The sequence below is a fragment of the Miniopterus natalensis genome, chromosome 18 (assembly GCF_054644295.1).
Source record: "Miniopterus natalensis isolate mMinNat1 chromosome 18, mMinNat1.hap1, whole genome shotgun sequence".
Classification (NCBI taxonomy): domain Eukaryota; kingdom Metazoa; phylum Chordata; class Mammalia; order Chiroptera; family Miniopteridae; genus Miniopterus; species Miniopterus natalensis.
In genome coordinates, this window is record NC_142098.1 from 25,396,668 (window position 1) to 25,422,346 (window position 25,679).

At 49.3% G+C, this 25,679-nt stretch overlaps 1 protein-coding gene across 5 annotated transcripts in view; it reads right to left on the reverse strand.

Moving 5' to 3' along the window:
• The window catches only part of ZFHX3 (zinc finger homeobox 3), a 263,161-nt gene that overhangs the window by 91,003 nt on the left and 146,479 nt on the right, over positions 1–25,679 (reverse strand). For all 5 annotated transcript variants that reach the window (XR_015716044.1, XM_087827467.1, XM_087827464.1 and 2 more), the window contains one exon: positions 4,580–4,811. Coding sequence is in view for 4 of the 5 variants with exons in the window: in XM_087827467.1 (XP_087683593.1) it covers positions 4,580–4,811 (232 nt within the window). In the remaining variant the exon portion in view is untranslated. The remainder of the gene's footprint in view (positions 1–4,579; positions 4,812–25,679) is intronic.

A 25,679-nucleotide genomic window follows, 5' to 3' on the forward strand; every position in this document is an offset into this window, starting at 1 on the left:
TTTCTCCACCTCTACCTTTGTGGAGAGATGAAGTGAAAAGACCAACCCCCAACACAGTCAAGAGACCACTTGGTCTTGCAGAAAATACATGCAAGATAATCATTGAAAGATTGAGATGCAAAAAAAAAAAAAAAAAAAAGTTGGGGTGGGGAACCCTCATCTGATTAGGTCACTTCCTGTTCTCTGAGATGTGCATTTCCAAGCCATTTCTAGGGAAGGCCCACCATGGGGTGTGTGGGGGAAGTGTGTACACATGTGTGTGTGAAGCATAACCACAAACACCAACACACTACGTAAAGACAATACAGTACAGGGCTCGGCCTGCCCACTGATGTAAAGGTGAAGTTTGCCCACAAGCAGGACCACGCAGGGGAGGGTGGCCTAATTATTAGCACATTGTCTGCAACCAAGACGTAGCCCTTTGGTGCAGGGCAGGACCGAGATGTTGTGTGTCTGGCTGAGAGGCCTCTCCAGGGGCAGGTGTAAATCCTGGCCACGGCCAGTTCTGAAGGGCAGAGGAAACCATCACAATCTCTCGGTCTTCATAGTTACATGGTGATGCCAGTCAACAGGCTAGATGGTGAACTTGCCTGATCAGAAAACATGTTGGCTTATGTTAACAAATAATATTTGAAAAGATGACATTTTTGTCATCACAGGGAAGAACCTATCCTACCTAGAGTTCACTCCACCAGCCTCAGCAAGGGAAGCCCCATAGAAGGGGACAGGAGACCGGGGATAAGGTCCTGAGCTCAGAAAAGGAAAGAAGGTTCTTCCCGATGGCCTCTGTGTAAAACTTTCAGGAAAGGAGAAAGAGCACTAGCATTAATTAGATGACACCAGAACACCAAGATCCAAAACTCTAGACATCACAGCCTTTAATACCCATGCAGCTTTGAGTCAGACAGGCAGGGCTCCCAAAGGTGCTCTTAAGTCTCCCCGAGGCCTCCTTATGCTAAAGGAATGACTTTTCTAGCTGAAGATGAAGGTTCTGATCCTTAGGTTTGAGAGGAGAAAACTGGGGATATTTTACAAAGTCTGTGTTGACAAAATTTGAAGTTGATGACCTTCAATGTCAATTCCACCATGTCCACAATATCTTTTTCTTGAAGACATTTTTTTTAATTATGATTATTATTGAAGGTTAGAGAGAGAGGAAGGGAGAGGGGAAAAAGGGGGTAACATCGACATGAGAGCAAAACATCGACCGGCTGCCTCCTGCACGCCCTCTACCGGGGAGGGGAACCAGCCTGCAACCTGGGCATGTGCCCTCACAGGAAGTCGAACTGGCGACCTCTTGGTGCCCAACTAACTGAGACATTCTTTCAAGAAGTTTTTAAGAGCCAATCCCTTAGGGTGGCCAGGGGTGGGGTGTGTGTGTGTGCAGCAAAGAGAATATATTTTAAGATGGGTTTTCTTAAAGGAGTTCCCAAAACAGCACCAAGCTGCTGTTAATGTCCACATGACCATTACCTAGTAATTTATTTGCCCCTTTTGTGATTAGTAAAGAGGGTAAATTTAGCCAGAGTGTATGTGCGGGGTGGGGCAGGGAAGAAGGCGGGTGGAGAGCAAAAACATGACTCCAGGCCAAAGACAATACAGAGGGATTTTGAAATACAGAGAGGAAGTCTATCTTCTAGACTAAAGTTGCTCATACACTTCACGGGGGGAGAGGAGGATCCCTAATACGCATTACATGAGAGAAACCCAGAAGGCAATGGTGTAAGAAAGCAATTCCAGAGCGGACTGCATCAATAGAAGTATTACATTATGAAACAGGGAACTGTTTGTTCCAGTCCACAGACCCCGGGTGAAATGGCAGCTGTACACTATTTAGTTTGGGGCACCTCATTAATAAAAAGGGAATTCTGAGCAGAGTGAAAGAAAGAATGGGGGTGGGGGGGAGAGGGACCAGCTTTTAACAGAAGATTAAAACAATGATGTAACCAGAGCTGGCCAAAAAAAAACCCACAATCTTAAAAAATCCCAACCCTGAAATAAATAGGTCTGCGTAGACTGGTGGAGGACGGAGAATCCTATGAAATGACTCGACAATGGAATAATGGGGAGTGGAGGGATCAGACAGAGGCCCCAGCGGGGAATGGGGACCCCACAGCCAGATGGCACAATGGTCTGAGTCTTGGGCCACAGATGTGTCCGTGGGTACCAGGCCCCAACCTTGCTCCTATGAGCACCCACCACCACCCAGACGGATGGGATCGGACGCAAAGCAGACCCCATGGGTTAAGGCATCTGGATTTTAACCAGAAGAGGCATTTGAAAAAAAACATGGGAGGGGACAGTCTTGCAGTGACCTGGATATGGCAAAAATTATCCTTGTGCCCAACTGCACTTTCTTGAAAAAATGATTCATACTGACTCAGGGTGACTGGCCTTCCCACTGTGATCTGAAACCTGAGCCACTCCAGTGGGGGAAACAGGCTCAAATGCGGGTACAGCCTGTCATACGGGAAGTCCGGTCTCACTTAGGTGGAGACGGGAGCGCAGTTAGAGCAGGGTGACAGGGACAGGAGCAGGTGGCCAGAGGGGTCTGCAGGGGCCTGGGAGGGATGCCTCCGGGAGGAAACGAAGCTCCCGGCACAACTGATATAGCAGAGCTTTTGGAGATCAGGGATTGTCTCCTCTGGGGAGGGTTAGCTATGAATTAATCATAGGTACCTAGAAAAGCAGGGAAAACAAAAAGTTGAACAAGAAGGTAAATGAAATTATAAAACTCTACACGGCTCAGCTGTGATTAATATTTATAGAGTTAGAATAATGAAAACACTGAATATTAATAAAAGCCCAAATTATTATTTAATCATACTGGAAGGTGGAGGGAGGAGAGGGCTGAGTGTGCAGGGGGCTGGGGAGTGGGGGGCGGGGGGCGAGTGTGGTGAGGACACACGTGTGTGGGTGCCGAGTGCGCATGTGTGAGTGTGCACGGAGCGCCTGTGTGTGGTGTGTAGTGGTCTGTGGATGCGGAGCATGTGGGAGGGTGCCAGTGTGTGGATTTATAGAATGGCACGCCAGTGAAACTACCATCTTCCAGAGTGGAGAGCCAAGAGAGGTCTTACACTTTAAAAAAAAAACAAACAAAAATCGAAAGCAGTACTAACAGACGCATGTTAATAAATATGAAAATAAATAACGGAAGAAACAACTAAAACTTGAATGCCACTGCTCTGGGGAATGGGATGCGGAAGGCCATGCCATTTTTCATATGGGCTATGGAAGTTTTGCCTTTAAAAGCTCTAAAAATGTGAAATTTGATAACGTTAAGATTAAAACCCCCCCACCCAGCCGCAACGGCTCACTGGCTGAGTGGGTGCTACTGGCAACGGAGGGATAAAGAATGGCCCTGAGTCCCCAGCTCAACCAGGTCATTCAATAGCGTGACATCTGGGGAAGGAGGTCTGGAGCAGGAAGTCCTGAGCTCAGCGCCTATGAGGTGGCACCAATGAGAACGCCAGGAAGCTGCCTGAAGGACACACGGCAACCCCAGGAGATCAAAGCTTCAAGAGGCTGGGAGCCAAGGGCCAGGGCCTGATGCCCGGTGACACGGGCGTGTGGGGCAGCCGGAGGACAGCCAAGAGGAGCAGGAGGATGGGAAAGGAACACACCTGAGTGCCCAGGGAAGGGGGGAGGAGCTTGGAGAAGGTCCACAGAAAGACCATTTCGAAGACCACAGAAAGAAGAGAGTAAGGCCAGCAGGGGGCCACTGGGTTGGGTGACCTCTCAAGGGTGGTTGATGACCGGAGGAAACAGGCGCAGGCAGAGGGAGGCGTAACTGGAGACGACCAACGCAGGCTGTCCTTTCAGGAATCCCGGAGATTCTACAGGAGGCAGGCAGTGGGACATGGGATTAAGGAAGGGCTTTTGTTTTAACTGTTTTTCAAGAGGCAAGCCAGTGTCCTGTGCTTCCAAGGTGAGAGAAAGGGACTGGAAGGCTGAAAAAATAGAAGGGCGATTGTACCCAGTGAGGTGGCAGCGGGAATGAGTCACACAGGGGAGGGCGGGGGCTACAGAGAAAGGTGACTGTGGACGAGATGACAGGATGGCAGGCGGAAGCGGGTGAGTCCCCTCTGGAAGGTCTCGACACTGTGAAGCAACAGGCAGCACTGAGTCACAGAACGGCCAGGGTCGCTGTCAAATACAATTCTAATGTTTATAACAAGCACTTGTTTTGATTCTTTCTGAAGTCATTTCTCACAGACCAGATTTGAGGCCACAAACTGCCTGTTCTTAGTACCAAACAAGACATAACTTAGCACTTGCTTTATGTCAACCTGACGCCACATGCTGAATCTGGCACGTGCGCAAGGGGAGACTGGGGATGGGAACAGGACGTCTGTGGGCGGTGGCTGGAGATACCCGAAGAAAAGTGGTGCTAAGTTCCTTTTTTGTTAAAAAAAAAAAAAAAAAGCAGCACCCCGTGAGTGCTCCTTCCAGGATACCACGGCCACCTGTGAGGCCAGCCGTGCCCACGAGGGCCGGCTGCACGGAGCCAAGGCCCTCGGGAGGCCTCGCGGGCTGCCGCCTGGGCCCCGCGGGGCTGGCCACGCCCGCGCGCGCTCACCTGGGTCGGTGGAGGGGCACCTGCGGATGGTGAAGATCTGCCCCAGGTCCTCGTCCTCCTCGGGAAGGCCCTTCTGCAGCCGCTGCAGCTTGCGCAGGCTCTCGCTGCGCTGGTGCTTCATGGAGCGCACGTGCTGGATGAGGTTCAGCTTGGCCTTGGTGGAGTAGTTGCACAGGACGCAGTGATAGTAGCAGCTCTCGCCCTCCACGCCGCTCTCGTGCTGCTGCAGGTGCTGCAAGGGCAAAGAGGGACACGCCTCGGATAAGCCACCGCTGCCATGGGCCCACCGCCGTCCCGGCCGCAGCCTGATAAGACTCCTTAGAGGCGTCTGCTTTGTGTCCCCCACTGTCCCCTTCTCTAGCAGCTCTCTGAGGACAAGACGCAAGCTGACTCTCATTCCCGTGTCCCCTCCCGTGGTGCTGAAAATGCAGAAAGACTGGACCTTTCCCGTAACACTGGTTTTCCTGGCCCAGGAATGAGAGGTTCCCCTTCCACTCTCCAAAGTATCCTGCCCCACTGAGATCAGGGGCCAGCAAACGATAGCCTGCAGGCCAAATCCAACCTGCTGGCTATTTTTGTAAATCAAGTTTTAACAGAACGCAGCCGCACACAGGACACGAATCGTCCACAGCTGCTTTCGAAACACCACAGTTGGATAGTTGCAATAAAGGCTGTATGTCCTGCAAAACCTAACACAGAACTGTCTGGCTCTTTACAGAAAAAGTGAGTCTAAATAATCTCCACGGGCCCCCAGCCTCTATAGAATCCCACCTAGTACAGTAACACAGAGCCAAGGAAGGCGGCTCAAGTTTTTATATTTAGAACTCTGGTCTACTAGGAGAGCCCAAAATTAGGTTTTCCCCTGGATTAAAAAAAAAAAAAAAAAAAAAGACAGAAAAACAAATGTCTCCCGACTAGTTCCCTGCCAACATCTCAAGGTCATCTGGCTTAGTGCACAGATGGTCAGCATTACTCTCTGTGTGGTGTTTGTGTAGACACAGTACTGACTCCAGAACATGGGAGCTCACGAGCTGGCAGGAAGCAGGCTCACACGGGATTCAAGTCACGGGCTTAAGAACAGCCGAGGTCATGGAAGCAGGGAGCAGACCCCGGACTTCTGTGCCTCAGAGAAGACAAAGATCTTCCAAGCACAAAGTTTACAGCTTTTTCATGCCCCTTTGAGACTGTGAAAGAAACCCATGCACCCTTTTTACAAACAGGTAGGGAATGGAGATGCTCGCTCCTGGTACATAGAAAGGCCAGCTCCTTCATTTCAAATGTCGCGCATTAGGGGAGGAGGGAATGTTTCTGTTGTGTGTACACGGAGCAGGGGAAACAATTCCAAAAAGCTTAAGTGACTGATCCACGGTAACCCAGCTAGTTCATCGAAAACAGAGCTAGGACCTGACTCTCAGCACCTTTTGGAGGTCGAAATTCAGGTCATGTAAAGTATCTAATGCGTTCATGTCATCACCTGTCTTTCCCTCTCTCTTTCCTTGCCCACAGCCCCAGCCCCAGCCCCTGGAACCCAATTCAAGTCGCAACCCAGAGCACGTGGCAGGTGCTTCGGAGGCACTGAGCGCTGCTCCCTCTGTCCTGCCCCACCTCCGTCCTGTTTGATGCCCTGACAACTGTTTCTTGTCCAGATTAGAATAAAAGACCCCAAGAAAGCAGAGCTGTCGTTAGAATGCCCTGCACTGGGCCCAAACACTGAAAGTGTCTGAGTGGCCCTACGAACACTTCCTACTGAACAACACGACTCGGGGGCTCATCTGCTCACAGGCGCACGTCCAACACTCACTGAAAAGGTGTGAAAATTCCAGAAGCTTGTTTGCACCTTACTGGAAGAGGAAACATGAAGGCACCAAGTACGTGTTGTAGAAAAATCACCGTGGGGAGCGGAGAGAGGCGGAAGCCCTCAATCACGTAAACTGGCCAACCTAGCCCACAGGCAGGAGTGTGGAGGGCTCTACAGGTACCGAGAGGGAGAACCTCCTTTCCCACCAAAGGGGTGATTTCACCAGCTGAGTGCAGAGCCCTGGAACTTGCTAATATTTCCACCAGCCATTCTAGAGCCATTTCACAACCAGATGGAGTTTAAAGAACCAGCAAGCTCAACGTTAACCGTTCAAGGAATACAACAATTTTAAATAAAAAGCTACTTTTCTTGAAATAAGCCTGAGCTGTTTTGTCTTTTTATGGTTTATTTTTAATTGACCTCCTCTGAGACAAGGCTCCTCGCAGAGGCTTTCAGGAGGGAGAGCTGCACCGAAGCACCGTGTCCTGGGGGCTACAACCCTTCCTCCCAGGAGCAGGGTCTGATGGGCCAGATACAAAGGAAAGAGATGAGCGTGGGACTGACGAGCAGGAAACGTGGATAGAGCCAGGGACTGCTGCCCCGGGTCACTAAGAATTATATTTATTAAAGCTTCAACAAAAACAGATGGGATAAAAGATAACTGGGGAGATAACACAGGATCCAGAGCAATGCGTTCTATCGAGGGACTGGGGTGGCATCGTAAACTCTGGAACCAGAGCAAGGATCATGGAAGCCTTACCCCCAGTTCCCATCACCTTCCCACGAAATGGGATTTCCTAGAAGTAAGGCACTGGGCCGTGAGAAGTTTAATACGGATATGAGGGCTCTTTGTGAAATGGCTGGGGTTTCCAATCTCAGAGCCAGGAGAGAGGCTACCCTGGCCAAAAAGAATTGGATGAAGCTAACGTGTCAAATGTCTTTTGTTCTGAAATTTAGGGGTGGCAGTGCCGTAGAAATCCTAACAGGAATAAAGATCATACTGGGGACTCTGCTTTAAAAATAACTGATATGAGGAAGATGTCCCCAAACTGCTCCACACTCCAAGTCATGGTGGTACACGGCGCACTCTGTGCCACCAGGGGTTCTTAGTTCTGCCACTTGAGAGCCATTTGGGAAGGGAAATGGGCACACACCACAAATGCTGAAGAAAGAACTAAAGGAAACAAGGCAGACGGCCATCAACTCTTCTGTTGATCCCGGTCTAGGGGACATTTAGGGTCCTCTTTTACGAGACTTGCCCAACAGCTTCATTCAAAATTCCAAGCTTGTGTTTGCACTTCAAGTTCATTCTCCAAGACATACACACACAAATGCAGAAGAAATTATTTCTCAGTTGCTAGGAAACACCTGCCTATAAAGCTGATATCCCAACCCAAGCTTCCACTCGCAACCCGAGTCTCCTGATGGCTACCTGCATGGGACAGATCCTGTTCTCACCACATTTTCTAAGTTCTCACTCAGTATTTCTCAGGCTGTCCAACCTGGTGCAAACAGGGGCCTGACCCAACCCAACGCTAGCAGCAGGGTCTTGACCTCTGTGACCTTCTCCACACCATCTGGTCATTTCCCAGGCCATGACAGGGTCAACGCCCTGAGCCTGTTGGCCAGATGCCCCCCACCCCCAGAATTCCACCCGTGGAACTGGCCACAGCAGCAGCAGCAGGAGGGGGTGGGGCTGGAGAGGCCGGCGAGGACTCCACGGGCCAAGCCAGTCAGCCAAGGACGTGCTCTCCCTGCCAAAGACAGTGGATGTTTTCATTTGGAGGAGGGAGAATAATTTGTTCCTGACCCAGCTAATTAGAATACCCTCAATTGGGATCACAATGTATTTAATTAAATTCACTGTAATATATGAAGAATCCACCAAGGCTCAAACCCCAGTGGAACATCAATATGGGAACTGTCTGCTTTCGGAGTTCCTGCTCTCCTCGCCAGGCAGGAAATGTTTCTCCCCTGCAAATCCTCCACTCCCCAACTCTCCTGCCCTCGACACAGATCCCTCCCATCCTTGGGAGGGGCACCCAGATTTTGTTCAGCTTTTTCCATTTTTTTGTGTTTTTAATTCTGTGTTCAAGATTCCTATCTGCTCACCTCTGACAGGTCGGGTGTATAGTTTAAAAAGAAAACAAAAGACAACTTCAACTGTGGTGAGTGTGCTGTGAGGCATGTGTTGCTACTTTTGGACCCAAAGAAAAGTGGCTGCTGAACCCATTGGGCAGGGTTTGGTTTTGGGTTGATTCTAAGTGTCTACAACACATTGGACACTATGCAAACACACACACACACACACACACACAGAATATGCCCCCCCCTCTAGGGGCTTTACACCTGCAGATGATTAAAGCAGTGGCTGTGGTGACTTGGAGGACATGCCAGGGGATTTGAAGGGGTATCCCTTTGGCTGGAATACCAATGTGAGAATATACCAGCTGGACCAGTGAAAATCACTGGCTCACTAAGAAAAGTTGGCACCAAATTAAAAATGGAACTGCCTTCTGACCCAGTGATTCCACTTCTGGAAATATATCCGAAGAAACACTAATTTGAAAGAATCTATGCACCCCTATGCTCACTGCAGCGTTATTTACAATAGTTAAGATTTGGAAGCAGTCCAAGTGCCCGTCAGTAGATGAGTGGACAAGAAAGCTGTGGGACACTTGCACAATGGAATACTACTTGGCTGTAAAAAAGAAAGAAATCTTACCCTTTGCAACAACATGGATGGACCTGGAGAGCATTACGTCAAGTAAAATAAGCCAGTCGGAGAAAGACAAGTACCATATGATTTCACTCATATGTGAAATCTAATGAACAAAATAAACAAAACAGAAACAGACTCACAGAGATAGAGAGCAGACTGACAGCTGTCAAGGAGGAAGGTGGTTCAGGGGCTGGGTGAAAAAGGTGAAGGGATTAAGCAAAAAACCCAAACAACAACAAAAACCCAGAAGCACAGAAAACAGTATAGGAAAGGGGAGTGGGTGGAGGTAGAAGAGAGTAAAGGGGGGATAAATGGTGATGGAAGGAAACGTGACATAGGGTGGTGAACACACAATACAGCATACAGATGATGCATTATAAGATTGTACACCTGAAACCTATATAATTCTTTTAACTAATGTCGCCCCAATAAATTCAATAGTTTTTTTTAAGTTGGCATCTACCTGAAACTAATATGAGAAAGCATGGCCAGCTAGTAAATCAAGAAAGGGAGATCAAGCTGACTAAAAGAGAGTGGCAACTGAGGTCCACCCAAACTCACATAGTCCCACCAGCCTCTCCCTAAAACCTTCAATCAGCCCACGGGGTTCCTTGATTTTCCCCAATCTCAATGGCTGGATGAAAAAGTGCCTGCCACATGCTGGGTGGTGTGAACAGCAATGGACAGTCCTTTCCATTGAAAGAAATCTCCACACTTGGCAAGAGGATTTACTTTCTGAAAGCTCCAAGTACAATGGCCAACAAGAAAGAAATAAGGATCCAGTTTGACTCATAAATGGAAGCAGGAAAAGAGCCCAATAACCTCCACCTTCTCCAAAGTACCACAGTGCAGCATAGCACAGACTGTCCCCATCGCCAGCAATGAGGAGCTTGACTTACACACAGTAGGTGGTCAGCACCTTGCGCTGGAAATGACCAGACCTTTTCCTGCACCTCTTTCTGATCCTGTTGGAGCTACTTATTTTTGAAAACGCTGGTCCCATCTTGGTTTAGCTGGACAGTGACACTCCTGTGCTCCTGACATGGAAACATCTAATGTCTCAAATCTTCCCTTCTGGGCCTGCTTCTGGGGGAAGAATTCAGGAAAGAAACACCCTTTCTGTAATAACAGGAGCCTCCAACAATGAGCCTGGTACGTGAAGTCGAGAACAGAAAGCAAATTAATAATTAAAAAAGGAAAGAAAAAAAAAAAGGCAGCCACGTTACTTTGTGGGACTCTACACCCCATTAATATGTTATGCTCGTTCACCCTGGCCAATGCCTGAGAGTCAAAGAGACGAGAAGAGGGCTCTTGTTAGAAAAAAAAATAATTCATCGTGAAAATCAAAAAAATGTGTTCCTGTTCCCTGTTTCCCAGGAAAACTAACCAACTTCTGTCAGAGAACATTGATTTCTATAAATCTGGAGGGCCCGGCTCCCTCCCAACAACAGGAAACTTCTAACATCTGGTTCTTCATGCATGGAATGTAAAATATTGATCAGGGTTTGTCAAAGCGTCCTCTTTAAAGCAAAAATGGACAAAGTACATTCTGACATGCTCACGGGATTCACAAATGGAACTTCTTGGGGAATAACACCTGTTAATATAAACACCCGCGCCCCTCGCCACACTTTTCTGCGCACATAGCGTACGTCTATTTCGAGAGCAAACGGACCTATGAAGCTCTTTGATGGGGAGATGCTGCTCCCGGGCACCTCTCCGAGCAAATGGGCTACCCGCCCCCGGCGATACCGGGTGTCTCTTTCAGAGCAGAGTCGCCCCCCTGCTCCTGCCCCTTGGGCATCCAGCAAGGGTCCCTGGAGATACCTGTCGGGGCTCCGATTCGCATCTAGGCAAGGGCAGGTGGAAGGGCCTCTCAATCCATAAAAAGAAGGTCCCCGATGGAGGAGGCCACTGTTGCATGATGCCTCTGGAGGGAAAAACCATGACCCACAGCATGCCAAGGACTCAGTGTCTCCCGTCAGGGCGAGGGCAATAAAAATCTCACTGATGCTTCCAGTGAGAGGGAGCGGGACCAGGAGGGCCCAGAGCAGGCTGGCGCAGTCCCTGCACCGTAAGATGAACTCAGGAAGCGAGTGTCTCACTGACCATCACTTCCACGCGCAGCGCCTACTGCTGAGGAAGCACCTTCGCACACCCCATCCTCTCATTACAGCCCCACGAGGTGAGTAGCTTTCGGCTCGTCCTTGGAGGAACCCAGAGCTCAGAGAGGTCACGTGACTCTCCTGAGGCCTCACGGAGCGTGGAAGAGACAGGACTGGAAACCGGGGCTTGAGGCCAAGTTCACAGCCGCCCAGCTATGCTGCACTGACCGCAGGGGTGCTCTGGACCACAAGACTCCCCAGATCCAGCTGTTCGCCTTGACTGCCTGAAAAAGGAACTGTTTCAGGTGTAACCCAACCAGGCATGGGGACAGTGACTTTTCTAATTAGCGGCTGCGTTACAGACTTTTTAATTTTTAAATCAAAGGTTGAGTTACAGTTCCAAATTTAACCTCGCATTTCTTAGGAAGGCTTCCGGAAGGTCAACCTAAATATATACGTATTTTCTGTTCAATGCTGGCTTTCCACCCACGCGTGCCCTCACCCCCGGCACATGCTAATTTAGTCCCACATCACCGCAGGAGCCCCGCAGATGCCAAAAGATGCAAGCCCCAGCCACGATTTACAAGAGAAAGTGAAAGGAAATAAAAACGTCCCCTCGGATCAGTCCATTTGCAGTGCTCTGACCTATTTTCCGGTTTCTAGGCCGGGTTCCTTAAGCCCTGGATCAGGCCACTACTGCTCCCCCTCCAAGCTCCAAGGCCGAAGTCTTCTTGGCCTCCCAGCCCTGCACCTATCTCTTCCCCCATAAGAATGACAGTTCCTGATTCGAAAGTCTCAATCTGAGTGTTCCCTTGAGAGAAGTGGAGTAAGATCTAGAAGGAAAAGTAACAGCATAAATCTGTAACTATCTACAGGTTGTATCTGCTGTGCCTTTCAATCTTTTCTAGAAAACTCCAAATATGGACTCCTGTGGAATGTCCATGCCTTCGCACAATAGATTTCATTTCCCTGTTAGGAAAACTGCAGAAGGGAGAGGAATTTCACCAGGTACGTAGGGTTCTCCCAATGGAAGGGGCCCATGAGAGCATGAGAGCATGAGGTCATAAGCGAAACGATGGTTGATTTCCGTGATGGTAAAATAAGCATCTACATATGGGGCTGGGAAGCCACGGGAGATACGTGGGTGCATAAAATAACAAAGTGGGTCCCATGAGGCTGACATCACCCTGACTATCCTCCAGGAATAGCCTAAAGCTCCTAGGACCTGAAAGCTCCCCCCTCCACTAGGACAGCACACTGATGACAGTTACTCTCTTCATTCACTAATACGCACTCCTTCCCAGCCCCATAGAAAAATAAAGGCCACATGTACATGCTACTCTGGCTTGTCTTCATTCAACTCCACACCAGGCTGTGGCTGACAACGGTGGTTTGGGTGCTCTCTGGATTCAGACAGCCGGTGGAAAACCTGCCCTCTGGCTCCTACTGTGCCACCTTGGGCAAGTTACGCACACTGCTGGGCCTCAGTTTCCTCATCTGCAATACCGGATAATAACAGAGCCTCCTCGTGGCACCACTCGGAAGATTCATTAAGATAATAATTATAAAGTGCTTGTTCCAGTGCCAGATGCACTGTGAGCCTTTATAATAAGTAAGGTGATTATCACTATCATTATTTTTCAAATTAGTTAAGCTCCAGGATCAGGGATGGAAAGGACCCATTTCCTTCCTTATAACCATTCCTCGGCCCCAAAGAGGAATTCCTGGTTGACAGTAAAGAAACTGTGACCTACAGAAGTTGTGACATGGAAAGGATATTAAGCATGCAGTGGGCCGAGTTCTTTCACATAAGGGTGCTTCAATTTTATTTTAAGTCACTTGTCTAAGGTCATGCCACTGGTGCAGGCAGAGCCTGGGTCCACACCACAAGCCCATGTCCTTCCCACAAAACCACATCTGTTTACTGGGTCTCTTTGCCCATCAGGGCACCAATATAATGAAAATCTAAGCCCATGTTTTTTATCACGTCTGCCAACATTCTGGGTGAAGACGAGGAAAGGAAGGGAAACTCAGCTGAACTGGGTGGCAGATACCACCCTGATTCCCCAAATCCACGCTGAAGGTCTTGCTTATTTGTATCTCTAATCCCATGAGTCAACACAGTCGAAGAAACACAGCAGAAAAAACACCTGCCTGGTGGTCAAAACAGGTGTGTGACTTCATCTGTAAGATGGAGATGTTTATAATTGCCCTGTCTTCCTCAGAGGCAGTCTTAAAAACCACATGAGAAAACATATGTGGAAATCCCTTGGAAGAGGTGAAGGATTGCCCAAATAGTTGGCACAGCCATCGTCTTTCTACCTGGAGCCCAGATTTTGCCGGCTCACTTCTGATTGGCAGGAGCAGCACCGTGGGCTTGGTTAATGAGGCAGACAGCGTTCCAACCTGGTGCTTCTCTAAACCTGGGCACGCAGCAGGAGCACCTGGGGGGTTGTTATGCCACAGATGTGGGACCCACCCCAAGGGTTTCTGCTTCACCTGGGCTGGTGGTGGGCCCCGACAATGTGCATTTCTAACAATCTCCCAGGTGACACTAATGCAGCTGGTCTGGGATCACACTCTGAGAAATGATGCTCTGGCCTGGAGAGCAGCTCCACGGAACAGACGCAACTCAAAATACATGGAGATAGTCCCCAATAAGAAGAGTCTCTCCAGGGCCTAAAATTTCTGCGCCCACCTTTTCCCAAAGAGTATTTCAGATTCGATAACCAACTGCACTAGATAAGTCACGCGAAGCCTGTGCACAAGAATTCACCTGTTTCATGAACAAGCCACACGGAAGCAGCCACCTGCTGCCGGCCTGTACCACGTACTTCATAAAAGTCAGAATTTGGCCTTACTCATCTGCCTCGCCCCGCTCACACCTGCGGTCTGAAATTTCCTGGGCCTGCTGCTGGAAGCGTGACTCTCGATGGCGAGGCATGAGGCCTCTCTTTTTGCTCAAGAACTCTGCGACCTGCTGAGCGCGCCTCTCCAGGTGTCTTGTTGGACCCGGGCTCACGGAAGAACGTAAACCAAATATGAGAAAAAAATAAAACGGTCTTTAAAATTCTTCCTGAACTTTCTAGTTGCTGCTGCTGAGAGCATGAGTTTGGTGCTCAAATCCAAAGGCTTTTCTTGAGTTCCCACGATCTGCTGACAAATACCCTCCTCACTGTCCTTATGAGAGACATGGGCGGCCAGCGTGAGACAGGCAAGGAGCAGGGAGCACGCACAGGCCGACTCCTTCCTGAGACGAGGGGCTTAATTTTGATTTCATCTTTCCCTTAAAATAGGAAATGGGAAATTGACGAGGCAGGAGAGGAAAATTCCCTCTAACAAATGCCTCTGACAGTGTTCGTTCTGGCGGCTAAGACATTTTACCCCTTCTCCTTAAATTCCATGGGTTTTGTTGAAAGTTGAAGGAGACAGTTATACCTTTGGGACTGGGACAAGAGACCAAGAGAGAGAACAGATAAAAATGCCTCTGAGGGCACAGAGCTGAGCTGGAGTCGAGGCCAGGAGGTGGCTGGCTGCAGAGCGGACAGCCACGTGGCGACAGGGGATGCAATTTTGCCAACGATGACATGGCTCGTTTCTCTGCCCTGCTTTCGGGCTCCCCCATAAATAACCCAGACAAACACCCTGTGCACTGGGTTTTGCTCTCCTTCCCTCCCCCCCTTTTTAAGTCTCATTAAAAGCCGATATTGTTCGGCCTCAAGATGGAGAGCTCAGCATGGATTTTACTGAACGTTAAATCAACCAGCAAGCGTAGCCAGCAAACTCTGTGGCACTTTAACTTTAAATAATGCAATAATTATTGAATTTCCTTTTTATAACTGAAGTGCTGGAATGTAAACAATGGGGCTGTAATTGCAGGAAGGGGGGATCAATAGAGGCAATCGTTTTCAGCCATGTTAATTGTAAATACAATTGCTCCAAGATGTCAGCCTTGTTCCTGCTCCCAGAATCATCCTAACGGATGACAGAGTCCAACTTTCCCATTACAGCTGTTCGTTCCTTTAAGAGGTTCTCAATCAGATCTGATCAATCTGTCAAGGTAATGCATGGAGTAAGTAAGACTCTTCCAAACACAGGCTCCCAATCAATAGCCTGGACCAGCTTAATGAGGTGGGGCTAAGGCCCAGAGGGAGGGAACAGCCCCCAGCTTGCGCCTCGGTTTGGCAGGCCGGCTTCCACGCATGGCCCTGATAAACAGATCAGCCCGTAATGAGGACATTAGTTATGCATGCTTCAGCAAGCAGCAAGGCACCTGTCCCTTGGGACAGACGGACAGAAAACAAAATAGATTAACAGAAAACAATATGGTGCCAAATTAGGTCTAACTGAAGGCTTTTCCCTCCTTTCCCTGCTTTCCTTAATTGTCCGGCAGAATGGAGGACATCAATTAATCATTCCAACGGGCAGGAGCTCAAAGACCGGAGGGAGCATCGTTGGGCTAGAAGGCCTCTGGGTGTCTGCCAGCCTCCCTAGGGCTGTCACTTAATATGAGCGCCCTCACCTCCTCAACACCATTTCCAGATCACAAGGGCAGGGGGTCTCTTGCAGAAGAGTTGGTCCCAGTACCAACCAGCAGGAGTGGATGAAGCCAAGGCTGAACCTTGATGTCCAACAGCTACACTGGGGGACCAGGGACCGAAGACGGAAGAGTGCAAAACGGCCACTCTTCACGGAGGACATCCGTTTCTGAGATGAGTCTCAGTCTTGAGAATGGGTGCTCCCTCACGGACAGGGAGGTGCGAAGTCAAGAGCCTAGGGTCCCATTTCAAACGGCCTCGCACCTTTTGCAAGTCGCACAGGCACTGCAGGAGTACGGATTCTCCAAGAACCACCCGGAGGGCTCCACGGGGCTTCTGAGAGCCCGCCGCCCGCCCTCGGAGGCCACTGTGCATCTTCACATCTGTTCCCGCCGTGGAAGGCTGGGAAGAGCGCCCACTGTGGACGTCCCCGAGCAAGGGCTACCCTAAAGGCGGGTCCCACAAGAACAGCAGTTCCTTTTCCCAGGGGATGCGTTGCTTAGAGCAGGGGTTCTCAAAATGTGGCCCCTGGACCAGCAGCATCTAGGAACCCCTCAGGCCTTATCCAGCCCTATAGGAACTCCAGGGTAAAGACCAGCAACTTGGGTTTTAACAAGCTCTCCAAGCAATTCCCATGCAAGCTCATTTGCTGACCACTGTGTTAGAAGGTGAGTTAGCAAGTTGGTCCTGTTCTGGATCAGAAACAGTTCAGTGCCCAAGAAATATCTAGAAACCTTGATATTTCACTGAGGTTTGGATCAAAGCCTACCCCCCACCCGCTCCAGAATATAGGGCCTCTGGGAACACCCGCTCCAGAATATAGGGCCTCTGGGAACAATGACGTCAAAGGAATGAGGCCCGTGTGGATATTCTACTTCACTAGCAGGTCGCACTACTGAATTGTAAAAGCCAAGAGTCTCAGATTGTGAATGGAGTAAAATGAGAATAGCTGGGTCTTTTTTAGAGGTATCGAGATGAGCAGAATAAATAAATATACAGCTAGAGAGATCAGATTTTTCCTTTGTGCGTAGGCCCAGCCCTCAGGCCACTCTTCTGCAACTCCCAGGCTCCCCTCTCCCTCCTCTGGGCCCAGAGCCCACCCAGCAGCGTCCTTACTGTACTTATGTCGCTGTGCCACCAGCCACACCCTGCTCATGGGCCACATGGGTGAACAGCATCTCACAGGCCGGGAGACCGAGCTGTCTTTTTCTCCCTCAGTGCTCGGCACAGCTCCTGACCCATAATAGGTACTTAAAAATAGTTGGCTGAGTCTGAATAAGTGGTGGAAATCCTGTGATGCTCCCTTGTTACTCTTGGTCTTTAACCTGCTGTTCAAGACCTATCTAATCTGGTCTCAACCCTCTTCCTCTGGCTTCCATTCCAACCCTCCAGTCCCTTCCACACTCCACATAAAATTAGACTCCTGGTAGTTCCTGCTTTACCTGCCAACCCCAATCTTTGTGGTCTTGGGGTCTTCTCCTGCTTGGAAAACCTCCCCAACACCCTCTCCACCTGCTGAAATGGCTGTTGCACCACTCTCAGGGCAGACCAATGGCACCTCCACCTGGACGTCCTTCCCCATCACACCTGAGCCAGAACGGTCGCCTGGCCTCTGGGGTCTGCAGCACCAGATGATCCCCCTCCGTGCCCACCACTAACCACTCTTTTGAGCAAATACTTCACTCGACTTCTACCTGGGGCTCTGCATTCCTTGGTGAACGAGGTAGGAATTCGGGACTGAGAGAATAAGTATGCTTGCTCATATTTATTGCTTGTTTAAATAAAATTTTATGGCAGAATATAATTACTATAGATGGCTGCACTTAGTGACTTAATTTTAGTATATGGGCCCCCAAAGTGCTTCTCCTTCCCTCTCTGAATCCCCAAAATATCCCCCCAGCCAGAGAACTTAGCCGGTCATTCCACCCTTCCACTTCGTCTACATCCTGGATGTCTTTACACAGGGTTAGTATCGTTGTTGCTCTCTTACGAGAGCTCTTTTGCTATTAAACTGACAAATTCAAACTGCAAGGCTTGGGTATGCTGAGGACATCTGGAACCAAACGCCGCACGGGCCTCTCCGGGGAAGCCGTTTGCGCTGCCCGCAGTCCGGGGGCGAGTTCGCAGCACCCATCACACCTTTACAGCTAATACGACCCAGGACGGCCCGGGCTCTACACGTGGGGCGCCGGCAGGAGCCGAGGGAGCGGTGCGAGCGCTCAGACACGAACGGCGGTGGCTGAGCGGGTGCTCAGGGAGCACGGCGGAGCAGCGGGACCCTCCAGGTGTGAGCCGTCGGGGCGAGCACGTTTTTATACACACACACCTTTATTTTCTTCCCGAACTCCCTGTCCTCCTAGGAGACTGATGTTGCTGAGAGCTGCGGCTGTCTAGACCCTATGGAACGGTTACATCTCTCACCGTCATCAATTTTCAAATTCTGGGATCTGTGAGGGAGGAACCATTCCCTTCACAGGCTCAGAAGTTCAATGTTTAACTGTCTCTTTTTTTAAGTATGTTTTGTGATCTTCTGTATGTTCTAGGAAGGGAGAGGGAGAGAGAGAGAGAGAGAAACATCAATGATGAGAGAGAATCATCGATCAGCTGCCTCCTGCACACGCCTACTGGGGACTGAGCCTGCAGCCCGGGCCTGTACCCTGACTGGGAATCAAACCGTGACCTCCAGGTCTATGGGTCGACATTCAACCACTGAACCACACCAGCCGGGCAGCTGTGTCTCATTCCCTTTCCAGTCTATGCCCAAATTCCAGGCTCCCCAGCCCTCCCCTGGCTGGCCCCTTCCAAGCAACTCGGTCTAAAGATGCCACCTCCCTGTTCTGCTCTCAAGCTCCCAGTGGAGTGTGGCTGAAAGCCAGACAGGGAGACCTTTTTTTTAAACAACAATTTGTAAATGGTAGCTATAGGGAGGTTTCTCATCAGCCAGTCCACACTGACCAAGACACTCTGTCCTTACAGCCAACAAGCTCCCTCGGTCCCAGCCAGCCCAGACCCAGTGAAGAGATGGGAAGTGCCCACAACAGAAGATCTGCTGGGGGTTCAGGAAACCTGCCAGAGAACCATGAGGCATTTTCTTCACTGAAATCCAAGTTACAGAAAACTGCATCTGAAAAACTGGCAACAAGGGAAGTTTCTTCGAGCAAAAGACCACGCATCAGGCCTGTTAGCAGTTAAAACGTCAATGGTGCATGCTGACGCCTGGACACAAACTGGCCTGGGGCCACAGTATCAGACCTGGCCAGTGGCTCACCACCACACTGACTGGCAGGTGCCATCTCTGTGAAACCTTTTTTGGACTCTTAAATCCGGACTCTGTATTAATCTAGACTCTAGACACATTTTTTAATAGGTGTTTTAAAGGCTTTACGTCTTGAAATACAAAATTTTCAGTGACCTTCCCAGACTATTCTATAGTAACATAAGGCCGAAGGGACCAACAGCCAGTGCCCTCTTGAGGTAACACCGGTATTTTTATAGTGGCCTTTCTTCCAGCTTTGGATTCATCCATCCCCGCCTGTCTGTCCACATTCCTGCTTCTTGCTTTCTCACACGACAAATGAAGGGATGACTCATCTTCTCACTAAACATGATCTCCATCACCCTCTGTACATGAGAAAGGTCGTCCAGGACAGCATCTTATCACCCACTGCTCCCTAGCTCCAGCCTGGTCTCTAGCCAGCTCTAGGACGCTGGGCACCTCAGTGGCCTCGTGTGTGTGTGTGTGTGTGTGTGTGTGTGCTCGCGCATGTGTGTTCATGCCATGTCCTCCCATTATATCTCCAGTCCAGGTGAGCCAAATTCTGTTTCCCCTCTGAGCACCCCACCTCCGCTCTAGTTCTGTCTGCCGTGATTCATTCCCCTCAGCTCTCAGAGTCTCAATCTCTCAGCACATCTTTTCCCACCGATGCCCTGAGTGCTGGTTATCAGCTTTATGGATCAGGAATATTCCCCAGGCGGACTGGAAGGTTCCTGAAGGCAGGACTATGGCGCACAGCTAATGATGACTGGGAAGCACCGTCTTTGTAAAGAGCTACGTTACTTAACATTTACAATAATACTGTTTCTCAGGTTGAGAAGGCATTCAGATTTTAGCTAAACTGGAGGCTGAACATGTCCACTAATGAGCAGCATCCTTCCCACGGAAAGGCTGAAAGCTCCTCAGTCTCCGGAATCAAATGACCAGCAGGACATCTGCGAGAGGCCGATGCTGGTTTAGTTACCATGAGACTAGGGTCATCGCATTCAACATCTAATAGGCAAATTCTTAAGATCACAGAAGTAAACCCGAGCCAATAAAGCTGACAACAACTGCAGTTTTAAGGACAATTTGGGTAAAATAATTTATCACTCCAGAATTGGTCCAGAATTCATAAAAATACAGCCTCTTAGAAAACATGTTTCTATCATCGACACCAATGGTCGGCCAACTCTATCTGTAAATATTGGACAGTAAACGTTTTAGGTTTTGAGGGCTGGACGGTCTCTACCGCAACTGCTCAATTCTGCCGTCATAGCACAAAAGCAGTGATGGACAGCATGTCAAAGAACAGGCATGGCTGTGTTCTAATAAAACTTTATTTTTAAAAACAACAGACTGGATAGATTCTCCCCTTCGGCAATGATGTGCTAATCATGTGTTTTTTGTTTTTTTTTTAAAACAACTTTGTGAAAAATAATTTACCCAGTCATTCAGAATATTGATGAAGATGGGAGATCACACACACACACACACACACACACACACACACACTTTGTTAAGCAAATTAAGTTTTCTTCCAACTTGTCTAAACTAAGTAAGAGCCAGGCTTACAAACTTGATATAAAATTAAGTTGTTTCAAACTGAAAGTCAACAGTAATTCAAGTACCATTTAACTCTGAATGATGAAGTGATCCTGAAACAACCAGGCTTCATCCCTTGTTCTCACACTTTTGATCACAGAAACTTGCGGTTTGTGTTCTCTAGTCCACAGTAACGCCACATGAGAAAGAATTAGGTTAGACATTTATTTAGAAGTAAACCATACCTGTAACTGACTCATCTTTTACCTAATGATGGCATTACCAACAATGAAAACGTAGGCTTCTTCTATCCCCTCTAGTAGCTGAAAATAACCGGGGTTTAAATAGAGAGGGAGTAAACCCAAAAGGTGAACGGCTGCTACCACCCCTGTGTAGCCTCCCACACACCACTCTTACTTCCTAAGCATCTCGCAGAAGAAGAATGCTGGCAATGAACTTGACACCCAATAATGAATGGTCAGGATGTCTGGATTTAGAAAAATAAAATATTTAAACATTGTCTCAACACCATCGGCATGGATCTAGCCCTGTAGACACTAGTGGACAGATTCTAGTGGACTAGAAGATTCTCATGGACTCAGGAGGGTTACGTCAGAGAGCAACTGGGCAGCCTGTGGGTATGAGCTGTATAACTCTCGCAGTTTTTGAAAAAAATCTTAGTAACTAACACTAAAATCTGTGGATTTCTCATGCAACCGAGATTTTCTAACTCTTTTTAAAAAGGTGAGGAGTGCCTATCTGGCTGTCCCGGCTCCCAATTCCCTCGTGTCAACATGCACGTAGGTTAAGATGGGGCAGGTGCCCTCCAGCCCAGTATCCGCACCATGTATGATACCCCAGGGAGGCACCTGGGTTGGTCACCGCTGGGCTGTGCCATGCCTAAGAGAACGTGGCCTGGCAGTGGGAGCCCTGGAAGTCGCCCCCAGGCGCGATCAGTTCTTGCCCTGGGGGTTCAGGGCTTGTCACGCCACCCTGTGCCACAACTGTGAATCACCCAGTACAAAGAGCCCCCCGAAAAACACCGCCTCTGTCTGAGCAACATGCCACGAAGCGGGGGCGAAAAGCGGGGCTCCACCAGGCTCAGGCGGTCCAGGAGCGCTCGGGATGAACGCGGCTTCACGGGGGACGCCAACTCCATTCCGCCACAGGAGTTCATATTTGTTAATTGGTGGGAAAAGGTAAAATTAATGAGGACATTAACACAGCTACTTAAAAACAGCTTCATGTTTCTCCCATTGTAACACACGGAACGATCAGGACGTAATTGAGGGAAAAGGACACTGTCGATTCTCAATTATCTGCATGAATGACGCGCTCAGTGACACGGATAATCCAAGTCATTTACATCTGGATTCAGAGAGTAACATCTTTTTTCCTTCGGAAAACTTACCTTCCTAATTACAGCTCGCCCAACGTGACGGCGCCATCAGCTCTCCTTCTCCGCCCGGGGAGAGCGCGGCTGGGGAGGGCGCGGGGACCGCGGACGGTTCCGGAGCTGCCGCGGGTGACCCGCGGCAGGCGGGAGGCGGGAGGCGGCTAACAGCGCTGTCGGCATGACACCCGCGAGCCCCGTGCGACCGTTTAAATTTAAACTCGCTTTTAAAACATTAAAAGTTCCGTTTCCCGGTCACACCGGCCACCTCTCGAGTGACGGGCAGCCACCGGTGGCCAGGAGCCACCGTGCTGGACGGCGCAGATGTGGGACATTCCCATCGTCACGGGAAGTTCTAGCGGACGGCGCTGAATTCTAGATCAGTGACAGCCTCTGGTTTCCTGGATTTGGCGGAAAGCTGGGCGGGTGGGGGGACGAAAATGCAGGAGATGCTGTGCTGCCACTTTTACAGAAACAAAGGGAATTAACTGTAACACCCGGCGCTCGCAGCTAGTTTAATTTCAGGCCCGGTAATGGAGACTCTGTCTAGGGAATAACCCAGAACATAAGCATTCCATTCTAAGTAAGATGAGGCTTTTTAATTAACAAAGCAGAAAACGAGTGGATAAAAGGTGAGGCGGGAGAGCCAGATTTTAAGCAAAGGTGTGCCACGGGTGCCCACGCTTGGCGTGGCCGTGCGGCCTGGGCGCCGGCCGAAGGGGAGCCCGGGGGCCCGCAGGGCCATGCGGGTAGGTGCCTGCCTGCTCAGGTGCCACTGGGAACAGTGTCAGGCCCTGTGTCACTTCACATCCTCATTAATTATCTTGAAAGGAGAGGCTTGGTAAACAGCAAGTTAATTAAATTCTCAGATGATGCTAATTTGGGAGGCTTTAGAAAGACTGGCAAGGGCAGAGGCAATATAAACGGGACCTGGATGGGTTAGAAGTATGAGTGGAAAATAAAATCAAACTCTGGCTAAACAAACACCACTTTAAGTAAGTCTCACGGAAGAGCCAAAATATGAGCAAGAAGGAATTTATTTGGAAAATAGTTGTGTTAACGTGAAAAGGTTTGCATCGTCTAAGGCATATAATCAGAATGGGAGTTAAAAAAAAAAAAAAAGGCCTTTTCAAGGCTTTTAATGAAAATGTTTACGTGCGCTTAGCAAAAGGGCTGGAAGGAAAACCAAATCCTAAGTCCCTGCCCTGGAGTAAGCACAGAAAACAGAAGGCAGGGCGGAGCTTCCCCCTTTTACTTCATATTCTAGAAAGTGACGAAACTTTTTATTTTGAACAGGCACATACTGTGGGGTTTTTGTTGTTGTTTGGTTGGTTTGAAATTATTTTATATGCACAGAAGAGAAGCAAAGATGGTGCGGAGTCTCCATATGCCCTTCACTCAGCTTCCCCTACTATTAACATCGTATGTCTTAACATCTGGGACATCTGTCAAAACCAAGCGACACTGGCACAGTGCTATTCCTAATGAACAGACTTTATTCCGATGTCACTCATTTTTCCACTCACATCCTTTCTCTGTTCCAGGACCCAAACCAGGACCCCAGGTTGTTAGGTCTCCTGATCCCTGACAGTTCCTCCAAATTTTCTCGTCTTGCGCGAACGTGATGCTTAGGAAGGCTGCTGGCCAGGGGTTTGTAAAGCATCCCTCAATTCGAGTCTGCCTGATGTCTTCTCAAACTAGACTGAGGGCATGGATTTTCTGAAGGTACCCCTCCCAGCCCGTCATATCAGGGGTACATGACATGGACGTGACTTCCGTGGTCACGTCACTCGTGCTCCCTGGCGAGCTTACCCTGTCCCTCTCCACGCTTTACTCGCTAGGAATGAGTCAGTAAGTTCAGCCCACAGGCAAGGGAAGGGCGATAAAGCTCCACCTTCTGGTTATTACGTTGTTAAATAAATTAAAACATCTTGTAAAAGAGTTAAACTCTTCAAACAAAAAGTATCCAATGAAAATGTCTACATGGAAAGTCGGAGAGGTGCCGTCTTGGTTTTGCATACTTGGACTCTCAACAACACGAACACGTGCTCACAGCTACAGGGCCCTCGCTACCCGCCAGGCAGGGCCCTGCCGCTTACACAGACCAACTCATCCAATCCTCACAGCAGCCTGATGAAGGCGACGCCGCAACATTACAACCACCAACTCAGCATGACAAGTGGGGAAACGTGGCACAAAGAAGGGAAGTCGCTTGCTCAGGCAACAGAGTTCATAAGCGTCCGGGGCAGGATTCGAACGCAGGCCTCCTGGCTGGAAAGACCATGCTGTCTGGAGAGCTTTCTGTTACCCTGGGTCTTGATCTACGACTCCAAAACTTGAAGACAGTCAAGTGGAGCCACAAAATGTAATTCAGAACAAAGAGTGACTTGGGGCAGGACGTCAAGAGGCGCACCGGACAGAGGCTTCTCTGGGGAGGATTCTGCGTGCCCACTGTGGCGTTTGTTTGTGGTCAGTTCTGCAGGTCTGAGGACTCCCAGCCAACCGAAGACAAGCCTTGCTTCTCTCACGGTGTGGCAAGGGATGCAGGACACCTGAGCTGGTCCACGGAAGGTGCTCAAAATCCACGGGACACGACGCAGACTGATACCCCAGCCCCTGCTTGTCCCACCAGCCTGGGACTGTCCCCCCAACAACATTTACTTTTCCTACTCTTCTGAGAGTTCCCAGGGGCGGAAACATCAATAAAGCATAGAGGTCAGGGCTGGAGAAGTCCCTGGCTATGGGGAGAAAGGATGCCAAGGCAGAAAGGGACCAGAGGCCCGGACAAAGCAGGGCACGCGGCCCATGAGTCCCAGGCCTCCCACCTGCAAAGACCTCAATGTGCGCCTGTTTAATAGTCCTAATTGTCGTTATATAGTGGATATTTTGACGTAAAAAAGAAACAAGGAAATGAGCTGCTTGCAGAAAAACAAGAGAGGAACCGGGAGAGTTTGGATAAGCACTTCCCCCGAGTAACCCACGCTGTTTAATTCCCACCCTGATCTTCTACCATTATCCTTCTGCCATTAAAAAAAGATGAAGCGAGCAAGCGACATGAATGCCCCCTTCCCGGGTGCCCACTCCACACTGTCTTCTCCAAATATTTGGCATTTAATTCTATTCTGTTAACCCTGGCTTGTACTGCTCTCCAATTGTTTCAACTTAAAAAATGTGCCTTTAAAATGGCACCAACAAAGGACCATGTCACACAACTTCTCACACCAGGCCAGTCCCACCTCCCGAGTGGGCACAGAGCAGGTCTCCCATCAAAACCGAGAACCATGGGGCACAGGGGCCGAAGGGTTGGCCCTAGGCGCTCACCTCAGGGTGAGTTTCCCAGATCATCTGTTGAAACACGTCCACCCTTAAGAGGAAAACAGAAATGCCTCCTCTCAAGACAGACTCTCAGTGTGAATTTTCACCACACACACAGTATACGCTCATTTCCTTAAGGGCAGAGGGCTGCGGTGAACAGCGGTCGTTAGCTGAGTGCGTACTATGTGCCAGGCAGGCTTCTGTTAAGGGCTGTTTCTAAAACTAAACAGATACAGCACCAAGTAACAGCTTAACATTTCAATGTATTCTTTCCCATGCATTTCCATGTTTCACCTTAGCCAGAAAAAATAAAATAGCACTCAAGGGGGGAGTATTTCCTGATTTTTAATAGCTCCAGAACCTGAAAATTACGGACTGAAGCAGCGTTGTATGTGGCAAAAATCTAAAACCCATTAAGCAGATGTCTGTGA